The sequence below is a fragment of the Lepisosteus platostomus genome, chromosome 20 (assembly GCF_059453375.1).
Source record: "Lepisosteus platostomus isolate fLepPlt1 chromosome 20, fLepPlt1.hap1, whole genome shotgun sequence".
Taxonomy (NCBI): Eukaryota; Metazoa; Chordata; class Actinopteri; order Semionotiformes; family Lepisosteidae; genus Lepisosteus; species Lepisosteus platostomus.
Genome location: NC_142630.1, coordinates 8,301,531 through 8,312,805, shown reverse-complemented (window position 1 = coordinate 8,312,805; position 11,275 = coordinate 8,301,531). Strand labels below are relative to the sequence as shown.

The 11,275-nt window shown below is 40.9% G+C and overlaps 1 protein-coding gene across 2 annotated transcripts; it reads left to right on the top strand.

The window, feature by feature from the left end:
* The first annotated feature begins 612 nt into the window (after window positions 1–612).
* Window positions 613–11,275, top strand: dhodh (dihydroorotate dehydrogenase). Of its 2 annotated transcripts, none has more exons than XM_088613787.1 (9): window positions 613–754; window positions 4,045–4,257; window positions 5,128–5,327; window positions 6,798–6,880; window positions 7,244–7,431; window positions 8,007–8,120; window positions 8,867–9,020; window positions 9,576–9,735; window positions 9,860–11,275. In XM_088613787.1, exons 1-9 carry the CDS (start codon window positions 734–736, stop codon window positions 10,005–10,007), a joined length of 1,281 nt encoding a protein of 426 aa, XP_088469913.1. In that variant the 5' UTR covers window positions 613–733; the 3' UTR covers window positions 10,008–11,275. The 2 variants fall into 2 exon arrangements, with proteins under 2 accessions (XP_088469913.1, XP_088469912.1); XM_088613786.1 differs by lacking the exon at window positions 613–754 and adding an exon at window positions 1,069–1,530.

Sequence of the window (11,275 nt, the reverse complement as noted above, 5' to 3'; positions counted from 1 at the left end):
AAGTAATATGGGGTGTCTTTCTTAAGGTCTTCCCTGTGAACGCATGGTACACATTGCTTTGACAAAGCACATTACAGAATTGGGCCAAATCATATTTTCAGCTCCTGTCTTGCACTGAATTGTTTTTCAAGTATAAACCACCTTGATTTACTCAGCTGTGAGTTATGCGCAGGGGCGTATTCGTTACAAAATAACTTTAACACAGTAACAAACAAACAAACAAACAAACAAACAAACAAACAAACAAACAAAGCTGTTGATCCCTGCTTTCGTCTTCTCTAACTGATAAAATAATCATTTTCCTTTCCCCAAGAACGGATCACCACTTAAACCCGTCCATGGGAGGGATGGGACTCTTAAGGCATAGAGCTAGACTGTGCAATGGGGTTTGTACATACACAAAAGCCGGCAATACTGCCGCCGTAGCTGAACAAACAAGCGTGCTGGACTGAGGCACGGTGGCAGGTGTAAAGCACTATTCAGTTTTTGATTTACAGAATTATGACTATAACAGGGATTTATTATATATTAGCTATCATCATTTTGAATGTATTATATTAGAGCTCGTCTCACCACCCACAGATGCGGGTGTGAATCACTGCATGAACGAACGTCTCGTCTCGTGTATCGCGAGGTTTTCATCAGGAAGTTTTCACTCCAGTCCTTGAATGAGCACTTTTGTTGGAGCGGAATAGATTTGCAGTGTTGTTGACCACACTATATAACGATCCTGATGGCTGCGCAACTTTTGAAGGTAACAAGAAATGCGGTGCTTCGTGCAGTCGCATTATTATATTTGAGAAAGCAAGGAGTGTCCGGTCGAAGTGCTTGTAAAGTAATGTTCTTGAATAATGGTGGGGTTTTTTTGTCCTCGCTGACAAGATCTATTTTACCAAAGCACGTGAAATGTGATTGATTAGTCTGCAATGAGCAGTTTGCACTGCACTCATCGCTTTCAGGAAAGTGCAAGACTGAAAAATGTCAAGGTGTACTTATTTTATGCTGTAATGTACCGAGGGCTTATGCTGACCTAGTACTACTACTGGTAGTAGCGATCAATTTCGTGAAGAAGTAATTACGCTTTGATAACACTTTAAAAGGTCAAATTTGCAGGGTGAATTCGAATGAAAAAAAGCACAATTTACTGCATTACTCAGTCTGCTTGTGTAATTTCGGAATGTTGTGTGCCAATCAGAAAAGAGCAAAGGTAGCCCGGAACTTAGCGTGCACGACCACGTGGAAGTCACAGGAGCAGCAGCAGAAATATAGCGGACTTTTCAGCAAAGTTGTGCTAAAAATATTTCTTGACAGGAGAAGAACACGGGAAGCCCGTCTCTACTAAGCGTCTATAACTTAGGAACTCCACAGCTATATCAGTGAGCAGCAGCCTTGAACGACTTCTGATCGAAACTAATTCCATTCCTGTGGCTTTAAGCAATAGGAGTTTGGGATAGGGAGGCTGTTATGTCATCACCTTGGAAAACACGGAGAACACTGTTTTGGATTGATAAATCCTACATTGCAGAAAGTGTAAGATGAAATTGTGTTTTCCAGATAGAACAAGCAGTTCTTGGTTTACAGTAGAAATGCGTTTGTGAAAACTTAAAATGAAAAATGATTTGTGTAAGTAGGGGTTGCGATCAGGGTTTAATTCAAACTATAGGGCTAAAATTCCAAAAATGTCAACTTTTTCATGCAAGATATTGCATACCTTCTTAAAATCATATTAAATTAAGTCTTTGTTAATGTTTATTGGTTTCATGAACCCGATTACGTGAAATAAATGTGATGACTGATGTTAAGCATGGGGAGTGAATGGTATAGAAAATGTGTACACAAGTGTCCAAAAACGCACGTCTTGGCCTTTTAATTCTGTTCAAAGTGTAATAACATGACAAATATTTTTCTTATTTAGTTTTAGCTGATCATAAATTGTTTACTGCTTTTGTAACTGAATGGTGGAAATTTTTTATGGAATTGATATTAATGTTTATCTACATATTCTTTGCATTGATTTTCATTAAAACATTTTTACACAGTAGCTAACTTTTAGAAATACATTGCTTTTATGTTAGATTTTATATAATATAAACATAAGTTAAAGTACCGAGACTGGTAAGGTATTGTACCGACTTAGTAAGGGGGAATGAGAGATGAAGGGTGGCTGAAAGAAGACATAAAAAGCAGAGTGTGCTGTTCATCCTGGTGTGTAAGTAGGTATACAAAGTGTTTATTATCTCAAGCAATCCGATACGTGGCCTGTGTTAACTTGAAACCCCAGTTAAATGGAGAAGTGATTCACCCTAAATCAGCCTTAGAAGTGGTATACGTTTCTGAGGCGTGCTAAACCAAAAAATGTTCAAATAAAAAGCATGTAAATTCAAGGATCCCAACCAGCTGTGTCTTGAAAGAAAGCAGGATATCCGTTTCAACAACATGGCTGGATAGGTTGTTCCAATACTCCTACAGCTCTTTGGGTAATGAAGTGTTTGTTCCTTTTTGTCGTCAGTCTTTAATGCAGACCCTTTTATGGCCATGACTAGTGAAAGTACCATGTCGTATGGACATAGATTTGAGTATCTTCAGTATACGAATGATCATTTAGACCATGTGATTTTAAGATTGGATCAAGCAGGAACATATAGTAAATGCTGAATAGCAGGGTATGGTGGGAAACACCAGATTTGTTGAACCCAACTTAAAACTAAAATGTATGTGTGAAATGTTATATTTGAACTGAAATGGTGAAGCTTGAGGCTATATTTTCTATTGTTTCTAGTGTTTAGCTGAAAAAATATAGTCTTATAGTGTAAATTGAGTTTTTTTTCTACTAAATGCTACAAGCCTGTATGTTTTACAGATTTCATTCTTCGGAGGATTTATTTTGCCTTATTTAGTCCCTGCCTGGCCCTGTCAAAGCCTTTGTCACTTTCTTTAAACTTTCATGGATACGCAACAGTTTGAAGCGGTCATAAATTGCGGATTTTGTAAGGTGTCTCTTCTCTCCACCCCGTTTTTATTGGAACTGATGGGGGGGGCTTTTTCACTGAAGGGGAGCAAAACCCCATTGAAACGGACTGTGGTGTTGTAGCTGACCAAATAAGAGGTGTGAGGTCAAGGCACTCATCTGAGAGCCTCTTCTCGTTTGCATGACACCTTTCAGCTGCATCATTTGCAAATTTGTATTTCAAATGTCCTTGGGGTTTCCTGTTTGAAACAGAAAGCTAGAGAACTATTCTAATAGTAATCTTATAGAAATGTTAAATGAACACCATTTAACAGTCAGTAGTAGAGAGTGCCATGAATGTTGTGATTATGCCTTGTCTATTCTATAAGCACATGACCCATCTGTTTCTTCCTTTTAAATGTGGTTGCCAGGGGTGTCGGATCAGTGTGCCGAGTGTTTTTGTGCTGTCTGTGTGTTGTGAGAGATTGAAAACACCTGTGGAGACTCGGCCAATGTTTCTTCATTGAAATATTGAACGTTGAAATGTAGCAATATAGTTTCTCGTGTTTTAAAAGAAGGCATCTTGGTCTTTGTTTGCTACTTCCAATGGATCCCAGGGTGAATGAGTCATACTTCGGGTTTAATCAACGTGAAAGTAAAGGCAGTGGTGTAGAGAACTGTACTGTTGAAAGTGACACGCTGTGTCCGTGTGAGTTATTCTCTTTAGATTAATTTTCATCGTCAACAATTGCTAGTCAAGCCAAGCTTATTTTTTGTTTTTTAAAATCACAAAATGTGCTCATTTTTGTTTTTTAAAATCTTTTTACAGGTTTAGTTTCCACTTTTTTTCATCCTGTCTCTGAACACTCTATAGAATGGTGTGAGGCTCAGATTGGATATTTGATCAGTTTTGATGTACTGGATATATTGATTTAAAAACACTAAATTGGCATGTTTTATAACCATAAATTAAAAAAAATGCTACAATGTAATCGGAAAGTTGAAAGATATATGAAAACATATCACTGATGGAATTACAGATCACAGGAAGCTGTCAAAGTCTTTAAGACTTGAATAAACTGTATTTTGATCTGCAGAAGCGCCTGAAGGAGGCGGTAAAAGTGATTGGCTCAGGCGGGCTCCTGTTCGTCTCTTACCTCACCGCCGTGGGCGACGAGCGCTTCTACGCCAACCACCTGATGCCCACGCTGCAGAGGATTGTGGGAGCAGAGACTGCCCATGTCTTAGCAGTGCGCCTCCTGGCGCTGGGGCTCGTACCAAGGTGCCAGCACCAGGACTCTGCTGCGCTGGTGAGTCTGGGAGGGGACTGGCAAAGAGAGGCACCCGGCCAGCTGGTTATCCTTTCCCTCCCTCAGGGCTAAACAGAATTAGCATTCACGCAAGGTAAGGGACACTGATTAGCGATCATTAGCTAATGACTCAGAAAAACACCGACATCAGCTGCTTCATCCTTTGGCCATTTTGTGGCAAGCATGCTTCACTGCCACGAGATCTCGTAATAATTGGGCTTCGGGTTAGGAAACATTTATATTTGAAATCCCGTTAAAGCGCTTGAAGCTCAAAACGCGTTTCGTGCGATCCCAGGTCGACAGAATGGAAAGGGACGAGGGCGTGGGCCTGTTCTTTTTGTGTAGGAGTTTTTATTCTTTCTTTTTTTAATGGCTTCTCCTGTAATAGAGAGCAGAAACACATTATGCAGCAAATAAATATATTGGCAGGAATGAAGAATAACAGATTCATTGTCAGTATATAAACTTTGGTAATCAGCTTCACTAATGACAGCATGCCGCTTTGATTGGAGATTGTTAAGGTCAAGGTAGCCATGCAGCAGTCGAGGAGACATTAAAAGCAAGGCAAGCAGCAAAGATTGAGTACACCCCAGCAGAACTTCACATGCTTGCATTAGAGGAAGGCTTGTACTGTATAGTGGACAATAGGAGTTTGAAAGAGAGGTAGAGAGCTGAGTGTTGGAAATTGAAATACCATTGATATATGGGATATGAAATGGCAACTTAAGCAAAAAGACTAAACTTATATCACTGGTGAGCAAGGATGTCCAATGGAAATACAGAGATGCGAAATGAGGATATGCAGGTCCTTTTTAGGAGAAACTGAGGAGGCTCTGCTTCGCCCGGTCCCATCAGCGTCTCTCCCCTCAGGAGGTGCACATCCTGGGCCAGCGCTTCCGGAACCCCTTGGGGATAGCTGCGGGCTTCGATAAGCACGGGGAGGCTGTGGACGGGCTGTACGGGCTGGGCTTCGGCTTCGTGGAGGTGGGGACGGTCACCCCTCAGCCGCAGGAGGGGAACCCCAAGCCACGAGTGTTCAGGCTGGCTGCCGACCAGGCGGTCATCAACAGGTACCACCGCAGGAGCTCCAGGACCCTTGTCTGCAGTTTCCCAGAATTGTGAATACAGGGCTTGGGAATGCCACAGCCCTTCCACTCTGCACCTTGCAGGTTTTCCTCTTTAAAGCCCCGGCACCTGAAGAGATAGCACAGGCTGTTAAACTGCAAGCATTACAGCTGGGTGTTCAGGTCCTTCAGAGATGAGTTGAACAGAGGTACCCGTCCTGCAAGACCACGAGAAGCCAGCCTTGCCTTAAGGGCTGAGCATCAGAGTGCTCATCAGGCTAAACATGAGCACATCTGGAGTGCTGGAGAGCTGATAGAGCAGCAGTAATAAACCTTTGACTTTAAAGTCTCTAACACTGTCATGTCCATCTCACAAATGGCCACAGGTACAGGTCTGTGGCCTTGCCAGGCCAAGGCAGAAATCTGTATATAAACGTAATTAATTAAAATACAACCAAGAACTTGATGTAGATTTAAGCACTTTTGCTTCTCATTTGGGCATCTTTATGCATTGAGGAGAATTTGTAGCTATTTCAGAGAAATTGAACTATGGGTGTATGAGACCCAAAAAGCAGAGAAGTATTCATTCAGATTAAACAAAATATTACCCGCGTTGCCATATTCAAAATTGCATGCATTTATAGGTGTTCTCATCTGTGCATTTGTGAAATGACTGAGCAGGTTAATTGAAAAATTTAAATCTCAATTGAATATTATTGACTCTGATCTGCTTAGTTTAAGTGTAATATACCACAGACTTTCAAATTACAACTCTTACAGTTGTGCACTGATTATGACAGAAAACTTATTACATTGATCACTCGGGTACCTTTGAATCCAAATTGTCGTGTACATTTCCATGTAGTTTAAATTAGCACAGCATGACCATAGCTTGGGGCTTAATCGTAGTAGATTTTTATTAAATTTATTTTAACAGTACCTGTTTGATAATAAATTGCTTGCAAATCTAGAATTCCAACCATGGCTTTGGTTTGAGGGATATGTGGAGTACTTCAAAACACAGGCCAATATTTTCTGCCATGCAAATTGAGAGTTTGGGTTTTCGCCGCTTGTTTCTGTTGTGGTTTTGAATAGCAAATGTCACCTTCGTTTGAGCTGAGGATAGAACCGACATGCAATTATTTTAGTCTTCGTATAAACAACATGTAACCCTTTTGCCACACTAGTTTGCTAAACATCCTCGTAGTAGTGGTTCAAGCTAAAAATAAAGAAAAAATATCCAGAGGAACACATGCCTAACAAAAGCAAGTGAATAGGGGAGAGAACTGGAAGTATTGTTAAAATTATTAAAACAATGAGTATTATTTTATTAAAAAAGTTTGCCATGTCTTGTTCATTTGAGAGGAAATTCCATTTACAAGTGCACAATTTGTATGGTTTTATTAGAGACAGTAGTGAAATCTTTCTTTTCTATAACACCTTAGTCACAAGCTTACTACATATCGTCTTTTAAAGGTATGGTTTTAACAGCTGTGGTCATGCAGCAGTCCAAGAGAGGCTAAAAGCAAGGAAAGCATCACAGATTGAGCTGACAAAAGGTAACATTACATCCCTTCTGGGCTGTCCTCCTGCAGCAATAAATGTAATAGGAACAGAAGATCAAAATACAGTAACGCAGTTGAAGAATGATTATTTTTTATATACATTTAATCCCGGCCATATCTCTTACTTGCTGGGATAGACTCCAGCTCCACCATGACCCTGAAGTTAGTGAAGCATTTAGAAAATTGATGGATGGAAGGATAAATTTAACCAGGAATCTGGAATATTGACTAATATTTTGGATTCTAGCCAGTATCATATGTTGCATAGTTAAATATTAAGCTGAGAGAATAGTCTTTAGTCTTAAGTACACGAAACGCATCACCTTTCATTTGTGGGGTGGTCCCTGTCTTCTCCAGCTGGCCAGCCTCTCGGGATCAATCTGGGCAAGAATAAACTGTCCCGCGATGCGGCTTCAGATTACTTGGAGGGTGTTCGGACGCTGGGTCCTCTGGCTGATTACCTGGTGGTGAATGTGAGCAGCCCCAACACCCCTGGGCTGAGGGACCTGCAGGGCAAGGCAGAACTGCGACACCTGCTGGACAGAGTAAGGAAGTGTCGGGCCTCAGCTGTACTTCACTTTACTTGCTTGTCACTCCTGTCAGCTGTGACAGCTGATCAAAATACAGGAGTGCAGGAAATGAGTCTCAAACGTGTTCGTTTGTCTTCTATAAAGGCAAATGGCAAAGGCAGGTTATCTTTCGCTTGATCTGGATAATAAACCTGTTTAAGGTTATACATACAGTACGTGCTGTAATACCAAATTGTGTTTTCAGGTTTACGTTAGAGATTTAACCTGTTGATAAGAAGAGCCAGAGCTTCAATAATGTTAGTAAATACAAATATTTTCCTGCTAACAAAGATCTTACTTCTGTGATTTTTTATATAAAGACACAACACTTTTTGTATCCTGAGAGAGGCATGTAACAAACAGCAAGGGCTTGTATTGCTGTCTAAGTTCTGTGGTTCAACTTTAGCACGAAAGCATTTTGACAAATTTAAGGAACATATGCGTGAGGCCTTTGTTGTTGGACATCCCTATTCCCACTACATATTCACGGCAATCAGTAACTCTTTAGTGCGAGATGGAGTAGCGGTTGTGAGCCCTGAGCGTCTCTCCAGGTCCTGAAGGTGCGAGACGCCCTGCAGCGTGAGCCCAGGCCTCCTGTGCTGGTGAAGATCGCTCCTGACCTCAGCCCTCAGGACAAGCAGGACATCGCCGAGGTCATCACTGAGGTAAGAGCACGTGCTGGTACTTGGCCACTGGGGCGGTTCTACTCCTGGGCAAGTGATCCTCTACACTGTACCGGTAAGACAGGAGCATCATCACTTATATACAGTACATTAAATCATTCACATCAGGACGCTCAGTTGTGGAATATTCCAAAGGTATTGAATCCAATTAATTCCTTTTTGTGTTCACATCTACGAAGGAGAAATGGATATGCAAATGATGCTCTAGTTCCCAGAATCAAATTTAAATGCAGTACAAAAATAAGCAATCACCACCTGTCTGGAGCATTGCTTCTTACTATGATAACAAAGCTCCTTTTCACCATCTATAGAAGTATATACATATTCACTATATACTGTATAAGCTGATTCCAAGTGTTGGTTATTTTCAAATATTAAACACTAGTTTAACACTAGTAAGGCAAGTACGTTCACAGTTTGTGTTTCATTTTGGACGAATTCTGCATGAAGGTAATGGGTCTTTTTCCTTTTTTGTCTTGCAGCTGTTCCTCCCCACCACAATTTAACATGTTTCTCATAATAATTCTACTTAAGTTTGATTGATTGATGTAATGGGAGAACATCTCCTTTTCTGTAATATTTCTGATCTACAGATATAAGACAGTGATGGTAATAAAAATCATGGGCTCCTCATTCATCGACAGGGAAAAAAGGCTATATTTTAGCATGCGGGTCTGCTTAGGGGCCCTGGCTTTTTGCCTGAGTGTGTGTGTGTTTGTTTGTTTCAGCTAGGGGTAGATGGGCTGATTGTCACCAACACGACCGTCTCTCGACCTGCGACGCTGCAGGACCCCCAGCGAGAGGAGACGGGGGGACTTAGCGGCACGCCCCTCCGCGAGATGTCAACACAGATGGTGTCGGAGATGTACCGCTTGACCGCAGGTAGGCAGTCTTCAGAGGTGGCACAGCCCAGCTGAGAATTAATTAAAGGAACGCTGCAGATCTTATAGGGGAAATCCTGTGCAAAACTAAAATCGGAACTATACCACATTGCAGTTCAAAACGCATTCATTTTGCAATGATAGTGTGCTCCAGCACACTTTCATAATCTCACACTGCCAATCTAACATGCCAGTCCTACAATTACAACCCTCTGAGCCATGTAAACATGGCATTCACATGTACCACACCTGTTACTCATGTGGTTTGATGCATGCATCCATTAGCACACTAAAAGGTCCATCAGGACATTGTAACATAGTAGGTTTTGTTGATGCTGGCATTATAAATGTATGCATTTATCTTGTAAAAGTAGCGCTACAAAGCCGTTGCTTATAATTACTCAGCCTTTGGACTTGGTGAAGTGCCTGTTAAAATCTGGATTAGATTTGATAGATTTTGTTTCTGAAAGTGGAGTTATGGACCAGGCCCTGGGTTGCTTTGTGCTGTCAAAGGAGTGACACTTGCACGCTCGTGTCTCTTGCTTTCTCCCACCAGGAAAGGTTCCCATAATAGGCGTCGGAGGTGTGAGCAGTGGGCAGGATGCTCTCGATAAAATCCGCGCCGGAGCCTCACTGGTCCAGCTGTACACTGCGTTCGCCTTCCAGGGTCCTCCGATAGTCGGCAAGATCAAACGGGAACTCGAACAGCTGTTGAAGTAAGAGAGGGCCAAGTCCGCATGAGTGATGCTGAAGTACATGAAAGACGTCCAGAAGTCGTGGGCTGTTGCATTCTATCTGGCTCCTCCTGCAGTGACGTTTATATGTTTTTCTACTTTCCAGAGAACAAGGCTTCACAAACGTCTCTGAAGCTGTGGGAGCTGATCACAGGGCCACAAATGGAAAATCACCCATCACTCAACATCCATTGAGAGTCAATGTGCATGTGGCCTCCAAACCAACAGTGCAACAGGTGGCTTCCACTTTATAGACTTATGAAGATGGACATGGACTTTCCATTTCTCATTTAAACATAAAATCTGCACAAGCTGGTTTGGTGTAGGTATGGCATGATGCCAGCAACTTGAGCACGCCGGAAGCTTAAGAAATGCAAATTTTCAAGATTCTGGTGTAAGTGATTGTCGCTCTAGAGTGCTGTGAAAGAGGTACTGCACGATAATGAAATGCATAACAGTGAAGACAGAAGCAGGTTTTCAGTGGAGGTGTTGGAAACAGTATTGGCAAAGTAATTGTTGCTTCATATGTTGTTTGTGAAGGATCATCAACAATGAGCTTCCAAGACTTTAAAAAGTGTTTGTTTAGACAATATTGAGGGTTGGATGAGTTTCTTAGCAAAATGTACTGTATTTTGAAAGATGCAGTAACTGCTGTGCTTAGTCCATTCAGTCAATAATGAGTGAAGTGTAGCAATGAGTCAATAAGGTTTAAGAGGTGGTTCAGCCTTTAATATACTGTAGCAGTTACAGGCTGAGGAGTAAGTGCGTATCCTAAATACTCTTTCTTGACTAATGTATTTTCTCAACTGATAAAAACAATTGGAATTAAACTTGTGCAAAATGTGCAATGTCTGTGTTTTGCAATCTAAAATATGTGGATGCATGGTATATTTCGGGTTACACTTTTGTGATGAGCCGTTGTGAGAAAAATTAAATTGCATTGCAGTTACCATTTATCAAATCCCTGCAGATGAATATAGAAAGCCAAATTAATTTATACAGCAATGAAACATGTACAAAAAATGCTGGTCTCACCCAAAAACAAGGATGTTATCTTAATTATTCACATACTGTAGCCCCTTTGGCATTTAAGTCTTTGGATGATATGCTTATGTAGAAAAAAAAGTAATTTCAGAATACTGCTTTACATATTCCATAGATAGGAGTGAAAATAAAAAAAGAATGGATCTACAGTAGAGCTGAGTTTGAAATAGAAGCCTGTGATATGTTGAGATAATTTATTTTTCCTTTCAGCAAGGACTGTGTTAGCATTTCTCTCTATATTGCTTCCCAGTCTTTTGACTGAATGAGTACAAACCAGCTGACTTAGTGATAACTGTGCAGGCACACTAATTTTAATGCGGTTATCCTCTCATGTATTCTGTTGTATATATGGTTGTCCTAGAGATCAGTATCTGGGCATAGTTTCCATGTACAAATGTTCAGCTGTCTCACTTTAAATGTGTTCAGGCCAGATCATTGATTTAATATTTAAATAAAAACTGTTTGTCTTGGTTTTAAA